The sequence below is a fragment of the Chamaea fasciata genome, unplaced genomic scaffold, assembly GCF_029207755.1.
Source record: "Chamaea fasciata isolate MVZ Bird 193981 ecotype frontalis unplaced genomic scaffold, bChaFas1.0.hap1 SCAF_1, whole genome shotgun sequence".
NCBI classification, from domain to species: Eukaryota; Metazoa; Chordata; class Aves; order Passeriformes; family Sylviidae; genus Chamaea; species Chamaea fasciata.
In genome coordinates, this window is record NW_027094086.1 from 137646625 (window position 1) to 137673213 (window position 26589).

Sequence of the window (26589 nt, forward strand, 5' to 3'; positions counted from 1 at the left end):
GAAACAACAGGACATAAAAGATTTTTCCAGTTTTAGAAAATTGCTTCCTTTGTAGTGTTATATTCTACAGAAGACTGCTTGTTCCTAGGAGGAGAATAAATGGCTAAGCAATTGACGAAACTGTTCCCGTACTGAACCGCTCACACTGCAGATTCCAGATGCTCTACATTCTTGACATCAGAATGGAAAAATTTACTGTTAGTCTAGAGAAATTTAATATCACCATTCTTGTCATATCCTTCATAGCTTCATTATTAGGACAAGTCTGTGGAAGCTATAAAGTAGTGCTAAATGATAAAAAATATGGTCTGCGTTCCATCACTCTTGCATATTACAAGAAAACACCAACTTTGTTTTGGTTAGCATAAAGAAAGAAATGGAAACATGGATGTGCCTTTGTTTTCATATGCTAATTAATTTCCTGAATTAGCATTCTGAACAATGATGCCAGGCTTCGAATCGAGAATTTTTACAGCAACCAAGGGATAATAAACACTAAAGAACATACATCTAAAGGCCCAGAACAACACTGTAAAAATTTACTGTATTAATAAAATGGAACAAACCAACCTTTAAATTTTCCACTTTGTCAAAGGTAAAATAATCAGCACCATTTGCTGCCATTTATAACAAGCTAACATTTTTCGCATTTGAACTGTACTTTACAGTTCTACAAAGGCTCAGACATTTGCCTTACACACAAGCAAACAGCATTGCAGCAGAAGCACTCATTCTGACATTCTTCTTGTTGAATAACAAAGTCAGTCACTAACACCACATACTGAAAATTACTTCATTCTGAAATTTGAGATTAGTATTTACACACAGGTTCAAATAAAAACATATGGAATACTTCTGCATATTAGGATGGACACACTGCACTGTCCTGTCAGACTCCAGCTGTAAAAAGACCACTATGTGCTCAAATTCATGTGATACAAATAATTCTTTTTTTATGTTCTCTTAAGTAATTCCACTGAATATATGGGCTTGCTGACGCTACAAAAAGTTAAAGAGTAACAATTTTTCTCTGCAGAGCCAGATGGATTAACTCACTCTGGTAAGCACCTTTTTTAAATCTTGCAGTTTACTGTTTCTACAAAAAAAAAAAAATTTCAAAGTACAGAACATCAAGTAACTACATAATCATGACATGCAAGTGATCGGCATCTTGGGAAAAATATCTGTTTTGATTTACTTGTCAATTCACAAAAAAAAGTAAAATGCTGAAATCCTTACAAATGGCAGAGCAATAGAAATATCAACGTATATTTTTTCTAATGAAAAAGAAAGAATTTTGCTGTCAGTGTCCTCAAAGAACAAGACTGTATATTCATAAATGCAAAAGTATTTTAACATAAAAGTTATACCTAATTTTTATTCCTCCAAGCTACAGTAAATTTGTTTGCCCACCTTAAAACAATGTTATGACAGAAAACGTTGAACAAGTAATCATTTAAACCCATCACTTTTAAAAATATTGTTTCCTTCAAAATGGAAAAGTCTTTAATTTTGGAACTTGGCTCCCAGAGCTGAAGAATACGCAGTTGTTTGAAACAGTTATTGGTCTTTTAGGATTTGTCTCAACATATGTATTTCAGATTTAACACACCACATACTGTTAACGTTCTGATGTGAGTTAAAGAGTTGATCTCTGTTTGCCTCCATACAGGACAAGACTTGCTACGAATTTCCTGCTTGTGTGGCTCATTGAAGCTGTTCCAAAATCGAGCCCCCTCAAAAATATAGTTACTAGACACCGTGTCAACATGGGTATTTTCAAAGTTCATAAAATGTACTTTTATGAGTATTCAAAAGTCCACCTATTATCTGCAAGAATAACACATATATAAAACTGATTTAAAGTGACCCATCAAGGACAAATTAATAAGCACTTTGTGGAAAACTCATACAAAACTTGGTATTCTTTAAAAAAAAATTTTAAAAATATAATCCTGTCTCCTCCAATGAAGCCTGTGTACTATGGCACCTTGAATCACCTTGACTAATTGACTGGTCCTTTCCATAGACATCAGCTTGGCAAGTCTTTAGTATTTCTACCTAGATCTTTATCAGCCCTAGAGGAGGCAATAGCAAGTACCTGGCAGGCAGTCAGGAGAGAATTCATTCCAGCACTAGGAAGGCACTGGGCACACTGGCCATGTTTTAACCCTTCAGTCACAGTTTACAAGGTTATAAGAGACTTGGCACTGGGAAGGGGCAGCAAGGGCTACTAAACATAGCATTTTACATCTGCAAAAGGAAGACACAATCAGTATCTGTTTAAGAGCCTGAATAAAGACTTATAACAATAGAAATCAACACATTTATCAAAGCAATTTGGTCTAAGAATAATGGAAACACTCTTTGATTACCATGTATCTCAATCTCTCATGGTCAAGATACATGCTAATCTTATACAGGATATATCTGTCATGAGAGTAGAAGAAAAAGTCCTACAATCCTGGGCAGTATTGATGCCTGAAATCAAGTCAGTATATTATTCCAGTGTTATGATTCACTGTAGGACCTAGTTTAGGAATTTACACTCAAAACAAGTTATGCCATTACACAATCAGTCATATACATGCAGCCACATACACTTGATATAAAAGTTTATAAAAGAATATAGGAATACACACAAATTTAAAGGGTCAAGTATATTGACAAACTGAGAAAGTTGAGGCTGTTCAGCCTGGAGAAGAGAGTGTGCATAGAGACCACCAGCAAACTTCCAACATCTGAAGGAGGCCTACAAGGAAGACTGGAGAGGACCTCTGTCAGAAACTGTACTGATAGGACAAGGGGTAATGGTTCAAACTGAAAGAGGGGAAATTTAGGTTAGTTAATAAAAGAAATTAATTTTGGTGAGATTGGTGAGGCACTGGAACAGGCTGTTCCCAGAAGCTGGGGCTGTCCCATTCCTGGCAACAAGGCCAGGTTGGATGGGGCTCTGAGCAGCCTGGTCTAGGGAAAGATGTCCCTGCTCATAGCAGGGGGTTTGAAGTTAGATGACCTTTAAGGTCCCTTTCAATCCAAACCATTCCACGATCCTACGTCATCACTTTATTTTGAAAGTAAGCTTAGGAAAGTAAACTATTTGAAATAATTAAATTATTTCATTGTTTATCTGTAAGACTAAAATGTTGCTTTGAGGTGTTGTGCGTGTTGGCTTTTTTCCTACACCAAATGTGTTATTAAAAAATCAGTTTTGAACCCCTGTATTTCACAACAGGCAACTAACAGCTAGCAGGGAAGCTTCTCATTACCTCTTAATAAATTGCCTTCCAATTAACAGGTTTAGCTCCTTTAAATCAGCCAGGATTTGATGTGATATTGGGCTGAGAAGCCACAGAACCTTCCACCTGACACTAAATGCATACAGTATGTAGGCTCTGCTGGCTAACCTCCATGCTGGCACAGCTACAATTGAGGGGGATAGCACAGCAGTCTGTTCCCAGCAAAGGACACCTGTCATCACTAGAACTGTCAACCACTTGTGTAACTACAGCTTTTGGTCCAACAAACAGAGCCGTATATAATAAAGCCTCTGCTTAGAAACTGTATAGGCTAGTGTACTTTCAGATTTACTACAAAACTACACACAGCTCACAAAAAAAAAAAAGGGGTAAAATTGTTTCAGCTGCCAGACCATTTGAATTTATGTGTCCAAAAACTTTAACAGTTTTAAAGAGTTTACCATCAGTAAATACACTTACACGCATTTTCTGATTCCACACTACTGAATCAGACTAGCCTAATATAAAATATTAACACAAAACAGTTTAGAGAAATTTCATTTCACTTCGAACGAATTTTCCGAGTCACCATAAATATGTTGATACCAAAATAAACACTCTTTCCAACACTAGCAAGTTGTATTTTTAAAAATTAAAGTAGATTGCAATTAAAGCTGGCCATACATCTCACACTTTCCCAAATCTTCCAAATTAATGTTATCCTAAAAGCCATTTAGTACCTCTGGCAGATGGAGATGGGGAGAAATCAAGAATGCAAGGACAAAATATTGGCTCTATTTATTAATTCAGCATAAATATTTGCCTCAGCCGTCACATCCATTTTCATGAATATCTGCCATACCCTATGCATTTCAATGTGCTGAGGAATTAGAGCAGCTTTGAAATTGTGATGCAGTCAAATCATTTACATACCACACTTGCTGCAGCACACCTACACCTAAAGTTGTAACCAAGAGTGTAGAGCAGGCGAGTGAAGGCTTTCCCACTCTGTGTTTCCACCACGGGACGCCAGTGGGGAAGAAAAGGCAGTTTGGAGCGGGAACCGATGACCCTGCAAGCCTTTGCCCTGGCAGCCTCCAACAGAAGAACAACTCCCAGAAAACTTTCCTTCACTGCTCTCCTAAATTCCCTTCCTCTTCATCTCGTAACAATGAGATGGCCAGATCTTTGGCCACCATTTTATGTTGCTGAGTTCTTTAAATAGGCTGTAAAAATAGAACTCTCTGATTTCTAGCTCCCTCTGAATCCTGAAAACTGGGTTAAAAAACTAAAAATAAAACTTTAGCACTTCAGATTAATTTGTCCTTCTTCCACTATAGATGTTTCTGATGCCCCCCCCCTTTCAGCTTAGCCAACTACTCAGCTTTTTCTTCATATTATTACTTTTTTCTCCACCTTTTTATCTTTTTTATTATCAAATCCTCTTAGAAAACATCATGTGGAAACTGACAAGCTGATCAAAATGCATTAATATAATAGTAAATAAAGAGCAGACATCTATATGAAAACAATAAAAGCAAGACAACTTCTTTTTATTTTCAGGTGACTGCAAAATCGTATTTGAACTTCCCACTGCTTGCAGTGCTCTCTGACCACTGAGAAGTCAATGCATATGAGCTATCCTAGTAAAACATTTCTACTAGCATTCAACATATCCAAATCAAGAGCATGCAGCTTCAGAGGTCAAGATTAATTCTAAAGAATCACAAAATACACTGCTATAAATGCATTTTGGAAAAACACCTAACATTTAGAACAGATTTCACATATCTATTTAGTATTATTACAAAACAGAGATGAAAACATGAAAATATTTTAAAGGCCATGTGAACTTAAAATATGGTTAGTAACATATGTGGGTTTTTTTTAATTAAAAACCTAACATGTATTCAGTTTTGCAGTCTCTGGTAATACTGAGAAAAAAACTCCACTATCTGGCACAGTGCTCCCTCCTTTATGTGCTCAAGGGGAAACAAACATAAGCCCTTGCACATTTTCTCTTTCTATAATTCACAATATTCAAATCCAAGAACTGCTTCTGACTTTCACTGTATATAAGCAATCTCACACAGTTTTACGTGGTGCCTAAACTTGGCTCATAAATATGATTTTCCTGCTGACAACACATGAAACAAAAACATGAAGTCTGCTTTGCACATTCATGCACTGGTTTTTGAGAACAAACAGAAAAGCATTTTTAAGCTTTTCAGTTAAGCAAGCTTGATACAGCGTTGGGAGGAAAGAAATCTGCAACAAGTTTACGATGTTTTTCACATTAGAACAACACTTAAAGCACAATGATGTCATCTTGGCTCCACCAAAGTCAGCAACAAAGCTGCCATCTACAACTCTGAAGCCAGAACTGCAATTTTCCACCTTCCTAAATATACCAGATAAGTGAATGCCATATCTCACAGATTTGCTTTACTTGCAAAAATGCAAGTCTTCTTGCTCAGTCTTCAAAAAACGTGTGTCATGGGCTTGCACACAGAGGGCAAGGAGACTTTTGCAACACAGAAACTGCTTGAAAGCTTCTGACCCAGCCCGAGGCATGAGTTCAGCCTTCCATTCATGCTGGTTGCTTTAAGATAACTTTGACTTGACACTGACAGGACCATAAACCTTAAGGGTCACACAGATGTTATACACAATGAGCAGCTTTTCAATTGTAATTATGATATAAAAATAGGTTTTCTACATGGCTAATGGAGAGTGGAAGAGAAAGAAGCATCTGCACGTAATCCTTTGTCCTCTGTCTTTAGGTTAGTGAAGCCAGATCAATCTGGTAAGGTATAAGATTAAATTTAAAGTCACTATATCAATGTGAATAAATGAAAAGAAACATTTTTTAAAAAAAGATTGAAAATAGTGTAGACATGATTTTGATTTATCATAGCTTAAAGCCTGGTAAATGTCCCTCAAAACAGATTTAAGAGGCACAGCTTTTGTTCAGAAGAAGATACAGGTTAAAACATGGTAGGACAATGGAGGTACATGAAGAATGTATATGAAGAAAGCAGCTGCAAGTACCTGGTGCCACTTCGAATAAAATCGGCTGACAAAGTAAAAGCAATGCAAAATTAACACAGTCAGGTAAACATTTAGTCTCATCAAATACAGCCCATCATGAACACTATCGTACTTTTGGCAGTGATCTGATACTTCAGATTATGTAAAAAAAGTTAAATCATTAATGTTCCATACTGGTGACTGAATATCCAGTGGTCATGGCAACTTTCGATATTGCACTTCTAGGACTAAAGAAGTCCTCATGGAATCTTTTCACTTGTTTTGAAACCCAGGTTTACTTTTATTTCACCCAGCATCTAACAGACTTAAAAATAGGTTAGGCTGCATTTTGTCTGATTGTATTTACAAAGAAGAGTTTCAGCAAACAGACTGAACAGGGTTAAGTCCCTACCCTAAAGGTCCCAGTAAGTGACTTGCCGAATCCTCAGTGTCCCAGACAGAGCAGTTTCAACCTCTCACATGTCACAATATCAGTCTGTGCAGGCAGGGTAAGAGGAAGACTGGCTTACCCACACAGGAAGAACAGAGGTAAGAAAAATTTTATGCACATCACTGTTTTTTAATCTAAGAGTGAGAGAAACAGCAGAAAAACAGGACTCCAGTTAGAAACCACCTGTATCACAGCCAGGGTAGAAAGCAGAATTTCATGTAACCATCCCAAAAATACTTAAGTGCCTATCAGCCCCATCAGGAAGTATTGTAAAGAAAGTGGAAGAAAAAATATAATTCCCTTTTCACTCCAAATGCAAATTTTTATTTAGAGAAACAACTTACAACTTGAGGCAGAAAAAAAGGACTTAACAAGCAGCATTATTTAACAGCAAGATATTAGTGGTGTGTATCATGTTTTACTACAAATTTCATGGGACAAAGAAAACACTTAGGTTTTAACCCAGATCTTAATTATTAAAGGTATGTTTGCATCATCACATGGATTAAATAGCACAGTAAAACATGCTCAGAGGCATTCAAACACACAGTATTTCAAAATTAGGATTATCTTCTACTTTTTGAAGCCCTTATCTTCCTTTATTCAGAAAATATGTCCATGACTATTACTTTTGGACATATTAACAATCTTTAAAAATAAGCAAGTAATAATTTTTAAAAATTAAGGCAGGTTTTGAAAGGACACAAAAGGGTGTAGAATAAGGAAGCAAAGGTCCAGAGTGGAAAATTAGCCCAGAGTAGATCCTGACACATTTTCTGAAACTCAGCTTTAGCATAATGAACAGCTTCAACTCACTTATTTCCATGAAGAGAGGGAGAGAAAAGAAAGGTATGCAGAGATAGGGCTTGGCAAAGTCATAGCCAAATCCCTTAAACACAGGAATAGGGAGACCAAAAAAGTATATAAAACTAAACAACTCTCCTTCCCCACAGCAACAAATAAACAGACGTACACCCTAATTGTAAAGATTAATATTGTTATCTAGGACAAATTTCATGTGTGGAGAAAACAAAATCACTGCCCTGTACAGTCTACTAAAAATAAGAATCAAATGCAGTTCCTTATATACATACTGATACACATATTTTTGGATTCCTGACTTGAAACCTCCCTCCTAATTTTCCAAAACCTGCTGTTACTTCTTGTGCATAAAACTATGTGGCACAGGGGTGAAAAGAAGGGATCTTTGTATTGTATTGCAACCTCAGCTGGATCACCCCTTTTTAACAAATACTCTCAAGCAAAAATACTAATTTTAGTTATCCCAAACACAGGGACAAAAGTATTGTCAGAGAGGAAGAATGTCAACGCAACAAGAAGATGAAATTTAACCTTTGAATATAACCAAATACTGCCACAAAGAAAGTGAAAACTATGGAAAGCTACATATCTGCAATCCCACTGCCAGCAGTCAGTGACAGGAACTGGGCTCTGATGTGGAAGGCAAGTGAAGGAACAGAACTTGAGACAGTATTTTGCTTCTCCTAATTTGTTATAGAGTTGTCAAAACTGAACAGTCTGTGTTCAGAAATAACTCTACTGATAACTGTAACTCACAGAGGGGATAGTCTAGACTGCTGCAAATATTAAGGCATGCATGATATCATCTTTTTTTTTTTTCCCTCCTCCTCCTTTTTCAAGTTAACATTGTAGGAACCATGCTCAGAGGGGAATCCAAATTCTTCAGATCCATCTATAATATATGCCTGGAGCTGTTTCTAGGAGGTTGTGGATGGAGGGGAAGAAGGTGGTGGTGGGACTTTTCAAAATCAATACATTTTATCTGTGGTGTTTCATGTATCTAAATTAACTTCAGGGAGAAAAGGTTACTTTTTAAGCCTTAAATTAAAAATCTGGTGAGACCATAATTAATTATCTTACTTGAAATACAGACTTAACAAATAAGATGTGGAGGAAACCCAGCCCCTCCGTGGCCTGCGTACCTGTGTCACTTCCAGATCCAGTTGATAACGCTGGCATGATTGAGTCTGCAGAGCGTCACGCAGAAACCTCAAAGCAGCACTGCAGCCAGAAGGCAGAAGTTTATTTCAGTTTAACTGCTTGCAGCCAAGCTGTCTACAAAGATTTATGTTATCTCTCAGCTACTCCTAGAAAGGACAGAAACAGAATTTTGCAATTAAGAACATTGTTAAACTGGATACTACTGCAGTTAACCAAATCCAATAATTATCTCGAAATAAGCTTTTACTTAAGATTCTCAAAACCATGTGCTAGGCATTTATTTATGACTGTTAAGATTTTTATTTCCTGCAGGTGAAACAAGTTTTGTTTTCTTCAGTCTAGCCTATAATCCCATTCTGCATTAAGGATAATTTAACACATTTCTCTAGTGTAAATTATACTCTAACTCCAGCATGTCAGCCATTTTGTAAACAAAGTCTAAGGGTATTTTATTAAAATGGTGAATAATTGAGGTAGTTCAAATTTTGCTACTACTTATCTCAGGAAAATAAAATGGCTTATTAACACGATAATTTATTCAGTGTTTCTATCTAACCTCCTTTCAATTGTTTTCAGGTAATTTAAGATTTCTATTTGTAATCTGGAAATATAATCTACATTTTAACTGAAGTTGTAAAAAGTAGGACTGGAGCAAATACTTTTCTAAGGTAAATAGCAGTTTGATTTGTGGAGTTGATGGAGCCATTACCATGTAAGAAATTCTTCTGTGATTCATTACAACAAAGTCGGTGTTTTTTTAACACATATTTTGTAATAATCATACAGGTCTAGTGATAGTAAATTTTGGGTCTTTCTTTTAATTGCTTTTGAGAAAAATTCAGAGTACATGTAACAAAAATTAAAATTAATTTCAAATATAAATGAAGCCATTTGTATTCAAGTATGTAAAAACAAGAAACTGGAACGCAAACACATGAAAAGAAATTCCAAGTTAAGTCAGCAAATGTCTATTCAGAACAGGGCAGGGACTGATGTGTTTGCAGGGAGAAGGAAGGGAGAGGGGGAAATAGAAGCTACCAGAAAATAAGGATTATTTTTTCCAGATTTCAGTAAACAAAAAGGATCCTTGAAGAAAAAAAGCAGCATAGTTCTGCTTTAGCAAAAGGAAATCAACAAATAGAAGAGCATTTTGCCGCTGTTATTTCTGGTTTATTTTTTGTTGGCTTTTTTAAAACATATTCATATTAATCAGAATGACTTTTGAAGTCATGTTGGCTCTTAAAGTGCATACTTTGGACCCATTTTAACTTGGCAACAGTCTTGTGGAAGAGTGATATACAGGTGCTGTGAAGAGTGTATGCTGTTCAAAATTTTGTTTTTCACTGAAAAAAATCTCCACATGGCTAAAAATACTGCAGCATACTACGGGCCATCCACAAGATTTTGTTTAGTAAGTTTTAAAGCAATTATTAGATATAAGTTAGTTGTTAACTTGTCCCCAGGCATACGCCTGTAGTTTAAATAGTCTGGCAGCTTTTTTTTTTTAAGTATGGGGGGGATTTATGTCCCCTAGGCATTTACCCAGTGAATCTGGGTGGTTTGGTTAAGAAGGCAAATACAGCAGAAGTCACCTCCCTGGACAACTTCTTGTATGATGAAAAGAACTAAATAAAAACCTAAAAGCTTATCTATTAAGATTGTTTAGGGGTTTAGGAATTTTTTTAGTTATAAAACTTTATGAAGAAAAGAAGTCTTCAGTAAAAAAAATCAGCTTAAAAAAATAATTTGACATTCATCAAATCAGCACAAAAGTCCATTAACTTAAAATTTAAAGCATGGATAAGGAAATTAAGTATTCCAGAGTGAAAGCTCATCTTTTGATGACAAGACCTGTAAAACATCTATATGCAAAACTAGCCAGGGTGCAGTTTAAAAGAGGAAAAAAAAACCCCATATCATAGCCAAGGACACATTGTACCAATTAAGAAAGAACATATTCCCTTTACATTAATTCCGCTTGTTTTCTGTTTAACACATAAAGAAACCCTGTCCCAAACTCAGTGACAATCCCCAGCGCGAGCACACCACGGCAGCTGTATGAAGGATGGAGGCATTTTTACTTTAACATGTGTAAGAAACTGTTTATAACAAAATTATTGATTACTAATGAAACATCTGAGATTTAGATGCATCTTAAAGTACTTTCATCTATTAAAAAGGGAAAAAAAAAAAAGAAACAATCCCCCTCCAACCAACCAAATAAGGCACTCTCATTGCAAGCACATTACTATTAACCAGAAATTCAGATTCCTTAGTAAGAGTTCACCGCAAAACGCAGAAAATCTTGGTGATCTACATACATGTGATGTATTTCAACTCCATCAGTTTATTTTTCTTTATTTCACAGTAAATCATTCAGTACAAAAAAAAAAAAAATCATCAACCTCCTCATTATTTAAGAAACTTATATACAGCATAAAGTTATTCCCCCCAGATCCTAAATATATATTAATGAAAAATAAATGACCTGATGAAATCCTTACCAGTAAAATGCTTAATATTTTGCTGGAATGGGATGGGGAATTTTTTTTTTTTCCTAACGTGCAAATTAAGCTACATTTTTGCAGTGATGATGCTATTTTCTTTGGCTCACTTTATTTAAAATGCTTTGGAAGTTTTTGCCGGAGCCCAGCCATAGGCATTGCTGACTGCTGTATGGAATCGATTTGCTGCAACACAGAAATACCAGCTGTTACAGTATGTCCTGAGAGGGATTACCGAATATTCCTAAATTGAAGTTCAATCCATCTTTCCATAAAAATTAGGAGCCAGGGCCAAGAACGTAACAGCAGTATCAAGTGCACCTGAGGCATTTACAATACCCAGCAGGACTGTTACAACCAGCCTTTTAAAAGGGCTTATTTTTGAAATTTCATTATTCCAGTTGTACCTTGCTTCTATAGATCGCACCGTATCGGGTTCTGCTGGCTCCCGCCGCGCGGAAACAGCGGCGCCCGCGCGGCCCCTGACGGCGGCTCACGGCTGACCCCTGGCGGCCGCGGGAGGCGCCGCGCCCGCCCGCGCTCCCCACGCGCCGCGGGCAGGAGCTCCTCGCCAGGCGCCACGCGCCTTCCTCGCCGCCGCTTTTAATTATTTAAATAAAAACGTAAATCGCGGATTAAAAGGAAATAACAAAATGCATAATGTTAGTTTTTTTACATAATGAAAGACATCTCTATTTTAAGGCGTTCTGGCTGAACTGCAGGTATTGGGGGAAAAAAGTAAGCCTCGGCAGTAAAAAGCACGGAAATGCTCCCCTGTCTTCCAACAGCTCCCACACACTGCACGGTCATCAAGCCAGACACAGTTCTGGTCACCTTCATCACCAAGGTCACTATAGCGAAATAACTCACCAGGGTGACACACACCCTGGTTACACAAGGCCAAGAGTGGGGCAGAAGCCTCCCAGAAGCACCTTCCAAAACTGCAAAATTTTAGAATTACAGCTCTCTAAGGGAACCATTTTTCTGCACAGCCCACATTTAAGAGATCCTTAGCAAAGGATGAGGGGATAATCTTGTATCCAACCACTCACGTTGTCAAAACAAGACTGGTAAGAATGGGGAGAGCTCGGGTAGATAAAGCAAGCAGGTGGGAGGCAGCTGGAGAGTGCCAAGATGAATGGCCTTCCATGTTATTTCAGCTTTAGTAACTTCTTTCTAGCATCCTTTATTGCTTTTAATTTGAAGTCACTCCATCAGTCATGCATACACTTTATTTCAGTCAAGTTCATTTTTTGAGAAAAGATGAGGTCGAAAAGTTGATTCAAATTTGTACTTATGGCAAGCACCATGAAGTTGGAGACAGAACACATGAAGTCTTGGTTCTACCTCAGAGTTCCCACACAAAAATCAATAAACTCTGTAGTATTTATTTCTGAAAGGGTATTTTACAAGTTACTCAATATTTTGGCACTTTAATGAATATAAATTAATTTTCTTCATATTTGAAAATCAGACTGAAGACTTTTTATTAATTTATGACAGATAAAAACATAAAAAGTATGAACATAGCAATGCTACAAACCAGGAGGTGGGCAGGCTGGGGATGGGACACATAAACCCAGGTTGTTTGATACAAGAAACATTCAAACTATTTTTCTAAAGGATGCTACAATTATGACAACTATAACCTTGATTTCCAGGACTAAACCAGAATGTCTGCAAATGGTATTCAAACTACCAGATAGAGATTTCATGCAGAGACAGGAAATTTGACAGCCAGTCAGTCTTGTATTCATTATGGGGCCTCAAGTAATTGAGTGACTACAGACATGTATACAAGACTCCAAAAACCCAGTGAGCACAGGAAATTGCCAAGGGAGGTTTTCTAGACTGGGAGAAGTAAATCTGTTTCAGTAGACGAAATCTGAATTGAAAATGGTGGTCGACTCCTTTGGAAGCTGTTATGTAATGGGATCTAGTGAATTCTTAAACTCTTCTGAAGAAGGTTTCACCTCCTTAATCACACGGTCTCCGACAGGCTACTGGAAGCTGCTTGTGGCTCCTGACAGGCTTCCAAAGCTGCTCAGCCGCCCCTACAGGCAGTACATACTGGCTGGCAACAGGAACCTTCAAAAAACCTTCAACTTGAATTACTGCACAGAGGGCATGTGCACAAACATGATGGGTCTTCAAAGATGCCGCAGAAGCAAGAAGCTACCTTTGACTTACTCAGCTGTGTGGAATGAAAATTAAAACAAATCGCAAAAATCTCTCTCTATAAAGACCACTTAAAACCCCCCAGAAATATCAGTGGCAACTACCAAATGTTATTAACTAATACACCAACCCAGAAACCATGGAGTGTCCCAAAGTGAAAAGGCCAACAGCTGCCTTTACGAACCTTCTCATGGTCTTGTCATCAGATCAGTCTTCAGCCATAAGAATTAAAGGCTTCTGCGTATTTTTCTGTATAATGTTCTATCAGTGTTCTCCATTTTATTTAGGTTACACCACAGATATGTTAGAAAAAGCCTCACTTTATGAAAAGACTGTGAGAACAGTAGATAATAATTTAGGCACTCTTAAGCATCCACTAAAAAGTGTAACTGCTTGACATTTTATTTATTTATTTGTGGTTACATCTTTAGCAAACAACAGTTTGGAAAAATACTTTTAAAATCATTTTAGCTTGTAGTGTGACTTCTACTTCCATAGCTCAAATCTGACTGTGAAGTCAGTGCATCAGGAGAGAGATCTCTGGTTTCTACTTACGGGAAAATTTTTACAGATGGAAAAAAAAAGGAGATTATCTAAATGATAAGATCCTTGACTACAAGGAATAAAAAAGAGGAGTATTTAAGAAGTCCTGTAATGAAAATAATTAAGACAGTAGAAATTAGTACCCCATAAGTCTGTGGTGGTTATTTACAGCAGTTTGAGCAACACCAGAATGAAGGCTGATTTCCAGCAAATGGCCCTCCTGACTGGTCTCCAGGCTACATGTTTGGACCTTTAGCATTTTATTCTCTTCCTTTTCAAGGATGAGCTCCCACTAGACACTTCCCTCGCTGGATCATTAACAGAAAATACACAACTTCAATCACTACCTGACCACATATTTCCAAAAACGTGCCGGAAGCTCGTATATGGAGGAGATCCTCTCTCATGTTTGACTGAGTTTGCTCAAAGCACTCAGAAGACAGGCAGGAGAAGGAAAAAAACACAGTGTACAATCTTCTTCCTTCATAATTTCAGCAATATACAGGTTTCTCCTCCTGGCGAGAGTAATCCTGTGTCAATGGAAAAATCTCACTTACCTAAACAACTCCAACAGCAACACTGAAACTGGTATCACCATTTTCCTTTTTCAGACAGTTTTCCCCCAAAACATTCCTTCACTCGGAGCAGGACCATGTATCTAGATACTAACCGTTATCCAAACCCTCTCTAAATACAATTGTGAAATATATTCTTTCAAACAGTAAATACAACATAGATAAAACAGAAATAAAACATAGAATAAATTAAGATATAAAAAGTTGGTAATATTGTTATTAATTTATATATTACAATGTATTACAGTTTAAGTTTTAGGCAGTTCCTTGCAGCCTGAAAACACTGCCATGCTAATGTGAAATATGTTCAATAAGCAGCAATGTTAAAACAGAGGAAAGGCTTTTTGCAACCTGCACCTTCCATGTCTTTAACACAAAAACCCCTACGCGAGCGCTGTCCAGACTTAAGATTTTTTATGTCAGTGTTTGAATTGAACACATTCCTTCAAATGCATGAAAACATTCCTTTAAATAAACACACTAAAGCTACCAGTTTAATTTTAAACAGCATCACTGTTGTAGATGTCCAATACTCTTAGACAGATCCAATTTTCTGCAAATAAAATGTACCAACTGACAGCATAATATTAGTTTAATATACTAGTTTAATAAAGCTATTCATTAAAATGTGACCTAAACTATGTCTCAGATCAAAGGTTGCTCTCTCAGTTTGAGTTACTGGTTTGGGCATACTTTTAACACTTTTCCCCGAGCTGCAAACCATTCCTTTCCTTGGAAAATAGCTGTCAGCAGGTACCACAGCCTCTCCATTAATTACCTGCACAAATAGTTTTGTCCTGGCATGGTTTCCTGACAGTCTGTTTGAAAAATGCAAGTAACTACAGTAAATTACAAACCTTACTGACCCCCAAAACACTGAAAAGATTGGCAATTTTTCTATAAATGAGAGTTCAGCAAAACCTACTGCAATGAGTCATCCAGTAACCGCAACACTCCCAAAAAACCAAAAATGTTTTGCCCCAAGGGGATTCTGCGACTCCAATTTTAGAAATATACTTCATATTTAACAGAATTATAATGCAGTTTGATCCCATATTTACAAAAGTGGGTGGGAAATCTGTGATAGAAGTAAAACCAGGATTAAGGAGGTCCTAAATAAACTAGTAAATATCTAATTAACTTAAATAGTTCAGCTACCTATTAGCATCACCAGCATTATTTACATCATAGTTCAACAAAACATGCATGCATCAATTCTCAGGTCTGTTAAACAGCCATATCCAAAAACCACCCCCACAATTACATAAACACTGAGGTTATTATTTCAAACTCAGAAATATCTCCTCCAATATCAGAATGTTTTTGTTCAAACTCAAAATTTTGAACACCTCTAGAGCCAAATAAGGCACAGATATTATACAATGTTTCTAAATTTTATTACAGAACTTTTGATCACTCCTTCTCTTTCAGCTTAACTAATCTTCTGCACACTTCTCCTTTGTTCAGCAAAATTTTCCATAATCCTTTTATGTCAAAATGTGATGATTTTTTTTAATAGAGGATGAGTAAAGAAAAGAGACGAATTAATAATTAGGCATGGGATTTATTTTCTGAGAGCAAAATCAGAAAAAACCCCACTTTCTTAATATGTGTTTTTATCCAAAAAACTTCCACTACAATAATTTTCGTTTTATTATTTTCAGATTGCTTTTTTCAATGGGAAGTTTTAAAATTCAGTGAGCAATCTGGACTGTACACCTTTAGCTCAATTTTGAAAAACATTTTTACTTGTTAAGTTGTAATTTATTGGTTGCATCTTGAGCAGAAGTAACAAAAAATATTTCTTAAGTGTACATGCATAGTAAAAACAGAGTACTGCACATGGACAGACAGCTAATCAGAGGAATTCTGTGTTTGACTTTCACCAGTTTACAAGCTTTAAAAGCCAAACTTTTCTGTGATTTAAGTTTGTAGAAAACAAAGAAAGGTGAAGGTGAATAGCCAATCAATGACACATTCCAGTGCCTTTGCACGGCCGGTACATCAAGCATACCAGACACTTCTTGAAGTCTTCTGTCTTCTCTGGAAGTTCCCTGTGACCACCCTTCATTCTTGATTTCTCCAATTCCATCTAACTTCCAGATGCCACTGAAAAGCTGTCTTTGCTGCATACCCTCTTCCTTCTTGGCAAACTCTGGCAGCACCATTCCATCAAAGCCACTGTACGACTTGTCACCCAGCACATACTTCCTTCCATTTTTATTTTCATTATCTTCCTTTGCTCCATTTCCCTCTTTCCAGGAGAGAACCTTCCCCCTCTCACAAGCAGCTTAGCTCTGCTGTCCAAATTCCACCTTGCAGTTTCTTGCTTCACATCTATATCCATTTTACCCTTTCCCTTAATGACACTACTATGTAATTACTACTCTTGTCATGAATCCAAGAACTTCTAGTAATCAACTTGGCCTTTACCCCCTGTATTTATAAATATTCCCATCTCCTGGCACTTTATTTTACTTTAACTTCCCTTACAGTTTTCACCTTCTCCTGTCTCCATTTCCACTCCCACCCCACTGACTCTTTCCACCATTGTGCACATGTGAAAATGTGAATGACTCCCAGACCATTGCTTTCTAAATCTAGAGTCAGCCTCCAAATCTATTTTTAACCAGCAAATCCTTGTTTTACTACTCTCCAAATATCTCCTTTAAGGTTCTTCCCTTTCTTCTATAACATGGATTAGCTGAGTTCAAACAGGCAAGAAGCCTGAAGTGTGTGGCACATGTGAGCAGTCGCAGACAGGAACATCCACGTAGGAAGATCTGTCTGCCTGCAGCTCTGTACCATCTCCAGGATGGAACGACCCTCAGAGCAGGACTTTCCTGTGTCTTCAGTTACTTACAATACTCGAAAAATTCTGGAACCTATAGTAAATATATCTTCCAAAATTATACATTAGAATTCAAATGAGATATAGTTAAGAGTCCATCTTTAAGTTTGATTTACTCTGTGAGTTAAGTCACTCTGCACACTTAAGTTATGTGCAAACTTAATTAGCAAAAAAGATAACACCTGGAATTAATTCAAAGTTCTGTCTTGCCAACCTATATAGCCCACGTAATAGTCCCACAGTAATCAGAACACCTCTGAGGTTCAAGTCATATTTCCAAGATTAAAAACCACTAAATTCAAATCTGAGATACTGCTGGACGAAGAGTCAGTTTAAGGCAAGGGGTATACTGTATGTCAAGTTCACACTGCAGTGAAGACAAGCTCTCAGATTTCACTTCATTTGGCCAAAAAACCCATATTCAATCTTTATGAAGAAAATAATTTAAAATTATAGAAGGTCAATAAACACAAATGCTCACAGAACTCAACTTGGCAGTGCTACCTACATGAAGTTTTTTTTTCCTGTTTTTCTTGTTTAACTCACAGCTTAATACATTGCTTTAAGTCTTAATGCATACCAGGAAAACACAGGATATGCAAAGAGTCCAAGTTAATGTTGCTGTTGGAAACTTAATGTTTGCATTTCCTGGATTTTGGAATTTTAACTAGGTGAACAATACTGCATTGATTCTATTTTGGCATTTGCTAGAAATACCAAAGTTTTTTTTTTCTTGCCTGAAACTGTATAAATCAGAATTAAGCAATTTGATAGTGAACCTTTGGCATTCATTGGTCCTCTCCAGCTTACGTATCTTGAAGTTTACTGGAAAATGACTAAGGTGCTAAATGAAGCAGTAAGCATACCTGTGCCAGCAAGTGTAGCTAAATTAAAGTGCATAAACATCTTTAAAAAATATGTTGCTTTGCAAAATAAAATATTTTTTCATCTGTGAATACAGAAGTTTTGATGATGCAACGCAGAACTATTATACAGTAAATGTTTCCTTGAGCTGTCATTGAAAATTCCCTAATAGCACTGAAGAAGTTGATACAGGACTGTGCACTGTTCCCACGCATGCCATAGACTCCCTCATACTCCTGTACAGGGTGTAAGCAGAGGTCACTCTTGCCTCTGAATTGAAAAGCTAAAAATACCTCGAAGTCCAAAAACTAGAGAAATGGCAGGTAACTGAGTTCAGCTAAATGAAGCTACTCCAGGTACAAAAATTGTAGTCACTTCAAAGCAACTGGTCTCTTTCAGTACATACTGATGTGTGTTCCTTGCATTAGTATCCTTAAGATGGCAAGATATGGAACAGAACAGGGGCTAGGGCTCATCTGGCACTCTTGGCTCCTATTTTGATAGATGATTTAAGAGTACAATACTAATATAGATGAGGTGAACACATGTTTTAATCAACCTGTGTTCTCAGAATTCAGAAATTAATTAGGTTTTTTGCTTGGTTTGCTGTTTTTTAAAATAGCTAAGGTAAGAGATATGTCTCCAGTGCTACCTTTTCAAGTCAGGTGCCTACCTTTGAGAATGATTTTGCATAAAAGATCCTACCAAATTTAAGTATCTACAAAGCCATCTAATTCTCTGAGGATTTGCAACATTGAAGAGACCATGGAAGGAGAATGACTGAATAAATAAGCAGCGAGGAAGCCTCCTCTCTCCTACTGCTCTCTAGATGGATGGGAGGGGAGGTAGGAGAGGACAGGAAAGAAGTCACAATATATACATCAACTGTAAAGCTTTTAAAACCTCTCCTAAACTTACTATTACTCACAGAGCTTTGTACAAAGTGACCATCAAGGACTCACATTACTCTTAACAGCTGTGAAAAGCACAGGTGGAGCTTAATGAAGGGACATATTGGATTTGTAACTTCACACTACATTAAATGGTGCTGTCATGACCATTCCAGCATTACCACATGGACAAGAGAGGACAATAGCCTGCCTATGGGGGTACAGAGCCAGGTGGCAGAAACACAGATATTGCACCCAGAGCAGAATCCAAATGGGCATCAAAACCAATTTTTACTATGACTTTCAAGATACCAGAAAAACATCTCTACACGTAAGTATCCAAAATAAGGTATTTTTTTAATGTGATAAATTGAAAACGTTCCCAGAAACTTGCAATTCACAGTGCTCTAAGCCAGGAGAGGGAGCTCCTGCACTTTTCAAATAAGTCAACGCGGATTTCATCTTGTCTTTGGAAATAACAAAGCAGTTCTCATCTCATGCCATGCACAGGTCTGCATTTGATTGCTTAAGAAAAAGAATCTAATATGAAACTTTAGGATATATAATGTTCTAACTATATGTTACTGATACTGTTTTAAAAAATCGTTGAAATTAGTTTTATTTACCCTCCTTATAAAAGTGATCATTTTCACATTACATAAACAACATTACTGAAATAACTGCCTGCAAATTATTTAAGAAGTGAAATTACATGATCTGTTAACAATAACACATTGGGTACAAAACTCCACTGAATTTCCTAACAGCAAAGGGTGTCCTTCCTATTTCTAAGTTGAATAAGCCAGAATTAAAAGAAATGAAGGACTGGATTTTGGTAATTTTAAGGAAGTTAGGAAACTGAAGAAATGCCAACTAAAACAAATATTTGCAATTTATTATTGCAGAATATTGCCACATATGTATTTTGTCAATCCATCTTTTTACGAAGGTGGTGCTTTTAAAAACATTTCAATCTAGAACAGCTATTAATAAAGTGCTTATTTTCCTCCTTTTCTAATAAGAATAAATGAAAAAAATATTTCAAAGATTTTGTGGTCTGTTTCCATACTATAAAAGTAGTATTTACTCAAAGTAAGAGCAGACGACCAAAACGTCAGAGGGGACAATGCACAAGTTTTCATAGTGTGCTCCATCAGAACACGTTCATTATACGAAAATCATCACTGTGATACCTGTAACAGTTTCTAGATTGAGGGAATATTCATGGAATAAAATTGATTATGTATTTAAAAGTTATCACTATGGCAAATTTCTAAATTACTTCTCTTCAAACTACAGATACATACTGAAGTGGTTTACAACTGAACTAACACACCTTAATCCTGGACATGACTTGTGTTTCTTGTTCAGTTAAAATGTACAAGGCTGAGCCAACTCTTATTTTTATTGCTAATTCTTGTACAGAATGTCCAAGAAATTTTTACCCATTGAAAGAAGTCAGTTTGTGAAAACTCCTCAGTAAAAAGCACATTGAAGAGGAAAAATGTCAAAAACATAAGATATAATTTGATGCATATAGGAAATCACATATTTGCCTTGCCCAATGATTTAAGTTCCAGGTAAGCACTTTTTTCCCCGATTCACATACCTTTCCATCTATTTTCATCAAAATTCTCAGCCTTCCAGGTTCCCTGACCAATGCTTTGATATATATCAACTTTGATATTTGGTTTCATTTTCTACATGGTAAGAGTGACAATATCCTGTGTTTCTTTCAAAGGAAATAAAGCTTCTGCTTCATAATTTCTTCCGCTCCTTACTGATGACTGTATTAGCATCTCCCATACAGCTCTCAGCTTAATCAGAAATATAAAACCTAACATCATCATATTCCAGCAACCAATTAGCCATCTGGTCTATGTAACTTCTCATTTGACAACTGTAATATTCTTGAACTAATGCTCGGTGCCTGAAAACAGAACTGATTGACAGCAAAATCTACTCATCAATGAAATCTGGCCTCATAATAGAGAAAAATGATGCTCAAAATTTTCCCTTTGCATCTCCTATGACCTTCAAATAGGGTGCTAAAGAAGGGGAGAAAGAAAAGTCAAAGATCAAAAGAAGGGCAAAAGCAGCAGTAATATTTGCTGCCAAATTTCACATCACTGTCAACCTTTAGAGTATAGCAATATAATTATGTAATATAAATTTCATGCAGTTTCATAACTACTCTTCTCTCACTCATCGGTAGGCTTCGGATTTGTGGAAAATATTAGAGTATAACTATTTTTCATGGTATACTATTTGCCAAAGTATCACTGTCACAGCTCATTTCAGGTATGATTAAAGAACACTAAGGGGGCTTTGACATGTAACTTAATTTTCACAAATAGTGTAATTGCTACTCATAACATTATAAACTAGCTTAAACAGACATTAGAACCTGGAAGTTAATTCCCTAGAAGTTATTAAGTGGATACCAAAAGGTATTTCATCATTATGCAGCCCACCAGTGTGAAACAAAACAAAATACCACCTTTCAGCTGAAAGGAATACAGCCAGCAACAGCCACTGGGAATGGCAAGGAAATGGAAGTGCAGAAGCACGTAAGCTCTCTGGAAGAGTTTTTCAGTGTGGCCTAAATTCTTGAATCCAACAGCCCAATGAAAGAAACAACTGAACACAGAAAACAGTAACACAGGTCCAGTCATCTTTATTGTTAGGCAAATGGACCAAACCTTTAGAGATTCAAATTAATTTTTCAAAAGGAAATTTCTCTTCATTTAAATGTCAAGCAAACATTAAGGGAAGAAAAAAAAATATTTTCTTTTGAAATAACTCTGTTTTAAATATGATGTTACTCAAGAAAGCTATTCTTCTTCCAAGGTCAGCTCCACTGGTCACCAGTCTCCTTTGCAATTCTTGCCTCTGCCCTGCCCCTACCTAGCTGAGAAAGTAAGGTGGCAGAGAGAAGAAAGAAAACTCTTTTCACGCTGTTGTCTAGTGTGAAAACAAGTAGAAATAAGAGACTCATAACTTCACAGCTTGTAGATACAAATGCAGCTTAGTAAATAAGTTTTTTTCCCCAAGTACCACATCACACTATTTCAAGCAGAGAGCATACACAGAAACAAACAGATTAATGATAATAACCAAATTTAAAACAAACAAACAAGCCCCACCGCAGGGGTTAATCACACAAAATATACAAGTAACTACATGTAAATAATTAAATAGAGCATTTTTGAAGATCTGTAGAGTGTGCTTCTTTGATGAATACTTATCTTACATATTGTCACAAAAGAACATGAATAAGAGTTGCTAATCTCCTTCCTCTTCTGGCCACTCACAAAACCCCTTCAGGCCCCCAGGAACTACAAACTTACTGAAAATATAATCCAAATTAGAACCTCTAGGTTAGAAAGCAATGCAAAAATCAGAGCATTGATAGGTGATTAAAAAAAAAAAAAACAACCTCTTTTGTCCTGCTATCTTGAATAATACAGAATAAGCACAGTGAGCATGCCCAGCCTCTAACCTGCCCACAGTCACAGGCAAGAGGAAGGAACAACAGGGTTTGCAGAATATCTGCCTCATCAAACCCCTGTGATAACACTATCAGTTTTGATACAAAAGCCATCAGATCTATAGTATGTCAGATCAGTTACTAATAATGTCAGAGGCGTTTGTGGAACAGTTATCAATGTGCAAATGTACAAGTATTTGAAAAATTAATTACTGCTGAAATTTTAAAGGGGAACTTTAAAAAAGGGGGGAGGGAAGTGCCTATAAAAGTAACAAAGCCTCTAGCTGCAGATAACTCTGAATAAAATAATAAAATACACCAACTAGGCACTCGGTAAGTTCTTTATGACTATAAAAAGCATGAAAACGTGCTGTTCTACAGTGGATACAGATGCAGACAGGTTGAGTTTGAGCTAGCCACCCCAGCTGCAACTCTCCTCCCATTGCTTTTTGGGACCTAATTAGTTTGACAACTCACAGGTATCAGCTAGTCATCTTGATTCCTGAGGCCAGACTCCAGTGGTGACCAGCCCAACCACCACCTCTTGTAGCAGACACACCAGAAAGGAGCCACCCTGCTGTACACAACCAGCCACTTATTGGAAGTGGCTCAGCAGGATGGTTTGCGATGAGCAGTTCTGCATGTTTCACTGTTCTTATCTTTCAACCCCAAATAAACCCACCCCTGCCTGTGGGTTTAAGGCAATCTGCAAAATAGTCTTTATGTGTGCAAGGGGGAGGAGAAGGGTATGAGGCTACCGGGGGAAAAAACTGCCCTGGCACTCAGTGAAAGTTAAAACAATCCCTGAAAACAAAGTGCAAGCGAGTATGACCAAAGAATTTGCTATCAGCATTACTTCCTAACCTTCATGAAGACACTTGCCATATCTAATCTCACCATAAAAGCCAGCTTGGAAGTGGAAGTTTCATAGGTCCTCCTATGAAAATCTAGCAAGTATGCCTTTAAACAACCCATGTTCTGTGTTAGCATTGAGTTATCTTGCATCTAAGTCCAAATTTTACAGTTGTAAGTAGTAATTCTCTGTCTTCACACTGCCCAAAATATGGCCCATCTCACTCATTCCATGGACAATCCATGCTCACTGAGTACTCGATTTGCCTTTATTGTCTTACGTATTTGCCTTATTTGCAGCAAACCAGCCACGCGCAGCTCTGAAGACAGGATGACTTTTTTCTGCTTCCACATTTACACACTACTTGCTCAATATACTAGAAGATATTGAAACACTAGAATTTGATTCTCACTTAAAAAAAATCTAAAGATAAGTGCATTTCAAAAAGACACCTGTTATTTTAAGTACATAATCATGGCCCAAAGTGACAAAAGGTAAGAACCTAGAAAAATATTCGTCCAATAGAAATTGTCTAAATATCAAAGTCTAACAATAGAATACATTAAAATAGGTTCCAATGAACAGAGTTTTCTGAAGTACTATCCTGGATAGTATCACAGGGTTTTACATATGCAGAGAATATTTTCCTTATTTCAAATTATTCAACTAGTTCAATTCAATAACTAGCCTAAAATTGAAGTGACTGAGTAGAACTTCAACACAGGAATGGTTGGTTTCATTTTCCTATATACAAATGAAAAAGTAAGCATGACAGGAAGATCTGCTTGTTCTACTTTCTCAAAAGATGGCAGATTTAATGTATTCCACTAAATTATCATTGAGGCTAGTACTTAATTTTTAATGAAACTGTATTCATATTTATTAACAAGTGTTATCATAGGAATGCATATCTGAATTTTAATTGAAATATAAAATTATTTATTACATTATTTATACTTTCAAAAATTACTTACTGGCTACTTCCACTGAAATTAGGAGCAAAAATATTATTATATTAAAAATTAACAGTTTCCCTTTGTCCTTATCAGTGAAAGTTAAAAAAATAAGAAAATTAATGTTAAGCTATCCAACTGCTTAAGAGAAAAATCTACGGAAGTGCATTGTATAACTTTGTAAGAAAAAAAGTGTCTTAACTAAAAGGAACTTAGGAATGAATGTCTTCAGAAAAGGTCAAGATGTTTCAGGGCAAATATGAATCTAGAAATTTATTTTCAAGTAAATGTTAAAAAATTGTTGTAAAATCTGGTTATTAGAAAACAATTTGACTTGTGTAAGTTCTCTGTACTATAGTGCAGTTTTACAGTTTTCAGACATTTCCAAAACATGCAAGATAGCATCATTGTACTTAATCCCCAAGTTCAAAGAAAAGGCACAGGTGGGCTTAGGTCAGGAGCACTAATTTATCTGTGCTCCCCTTTTTGAGATGATCTAACATTTAGGGCAGTTTAATGAACACCTACATGCAACACCACAGTTCTGATGAACTTAAGCCTCTGTGGAACAGAGAGAGAGCATATCTGGAAGCCAGCTTCCAGACACACACTGGAAACTCAAACTATAGTATATCTATTTAGCAACATCTCTTGAAAAAATTTAATTACCTAGAAACACTAATTAAAATGTGATTAAACTCATCAGAACACCCCAGCTGGAGAGGCAGGAGCATGATGACGTACTTCTCCATTCCAGTTTCCAAAGCCATCATTATGGCTTTGGAAACTGGAATGGAGAACTCCATAGCTGACCTTCCCTTCCCCGCAGTCTTTTGCCATAGCTGTAATAACCTAGCCTTACTGCAGTCTTAAAACTTTGGCAATAACTGAGATTGAGACATCTGTTCAAAGAGCATCATTGTGTCATGTAGGACGAACAAAACATTTATACAAAATTAACTCAATGAAGCTGTAAGTGCAAATCTCAGAACTGCTCCATTTTAGAGCACCTGACAACTATTCTTCTGATATTCTTTCAAATTTGGTTGTGAAGAAAAAGCTTCCCCTGATTAAGAAATCAGTCTTAACACAAAATCCACATACATTATTATGGCAAGCCATCCATCAACATGACCATGGCTCAGGAGCTGAACAAACTGGGGCATCCTGAAACCCTGCACAAAACCTTGTGGCTGGTGCTGAGTAAGCAGCAGCAATCATTTACCACATGGAGAGACAGCAGCAAGAGGGCACAACACTTGGACCACACAAAAACTGGCACTACCAGCTCTGCTACATATCCTTAAGGGCCTTCTCAGCTCATATATTTTTGGCAGGCCATGGATGCAAAACCAGCTCAGCAGAATATGTGAAACACGCATCATCTGAAACATAAAAAGACATTTCCCTGGCCCACTCCTAAACAATACACGGATATCCCAAAACTTTGTAGTGTAAGTCTCTCAGTCTCCACATCTCCCCTTGCACTAGAAAGGAAAATCCTTCCAAACTGAAAAAAAAATGCAAAATTTTTTCTTGTATTTCCAGGAGAAAAGACACAAATCAACCCAACACCAGAGGGAGAGAGAGATCTGTCTCAATGCTTTTTTAGGCACAACAAACTGTGCTGCCTTATTTGTTCTTCTCACTTTCAAGAAACTACGTCTTCTTTAAAATACCAGCTCAGAAAAAAACTAGTCATGGACAAGCAGCAGAAAGAATGTCACATGTAAAGTCATGAAAGGATCAAAAAAAAAACCAAGGTGAAACTTGCTCTTATTAATCTGCAGGACATGCTGGGCAGCTGCCAAGTTAGTTAATTCAAATACACAAACAAGTTAATGATGACCTGAGGGAGCAACACTGGATTTACACATCGAAAAAAACATGGTGCAGGAAAATATTAAGAAACTGAATGTACTCTATATGCTATTATTTCAAATGCTCTTTCATTCACCAGATGGAACCTGTTTGGTTCAGAGAAGCAGAGGCCCCCCAAGGAATCCTACTGCAGTCCCCATTCCCATCGCAGGATTGGAATTTGCAACAAAAATGTCAAAGTAAAACTAAGAAGTCCCCTTGTTCTAAGTGCTTTTGGAATATCCTATTATGCACCTTCTAGGGACCAAAATGCCTTATTGTGTTCAGCAAATCCACATGATCTAAACAAGAAATACTTGATTTT

General features: G+C 36.8%; 1 protein-coding gene across 2 annotated transcripts in view; it reads right to left on the reverse strand.

Moving 5' to 3' along the window:
- Positions 1–26589, reverse strand: part of MPP7 (MAGUK p55 scaffold protein 7) — a 148791-nt gene that overhangs the window by 98725 nt on the left and 23477 nt on the right. For both annotated transcript variants that reach the window (XM_066199535.1, XM_066199543.1), the window contains exon 3: positions 8685–8849. In XM_066199535.1, coding sequence (XP_066055632.1) covers positions 8685–8721 — 37 coding nt within the window. In that variant the 5' untranslated portion in view covers positions 8722–8849. The remainder of the gene's footprint in view (positions 1–8684; positions 8850–26589) is intronic.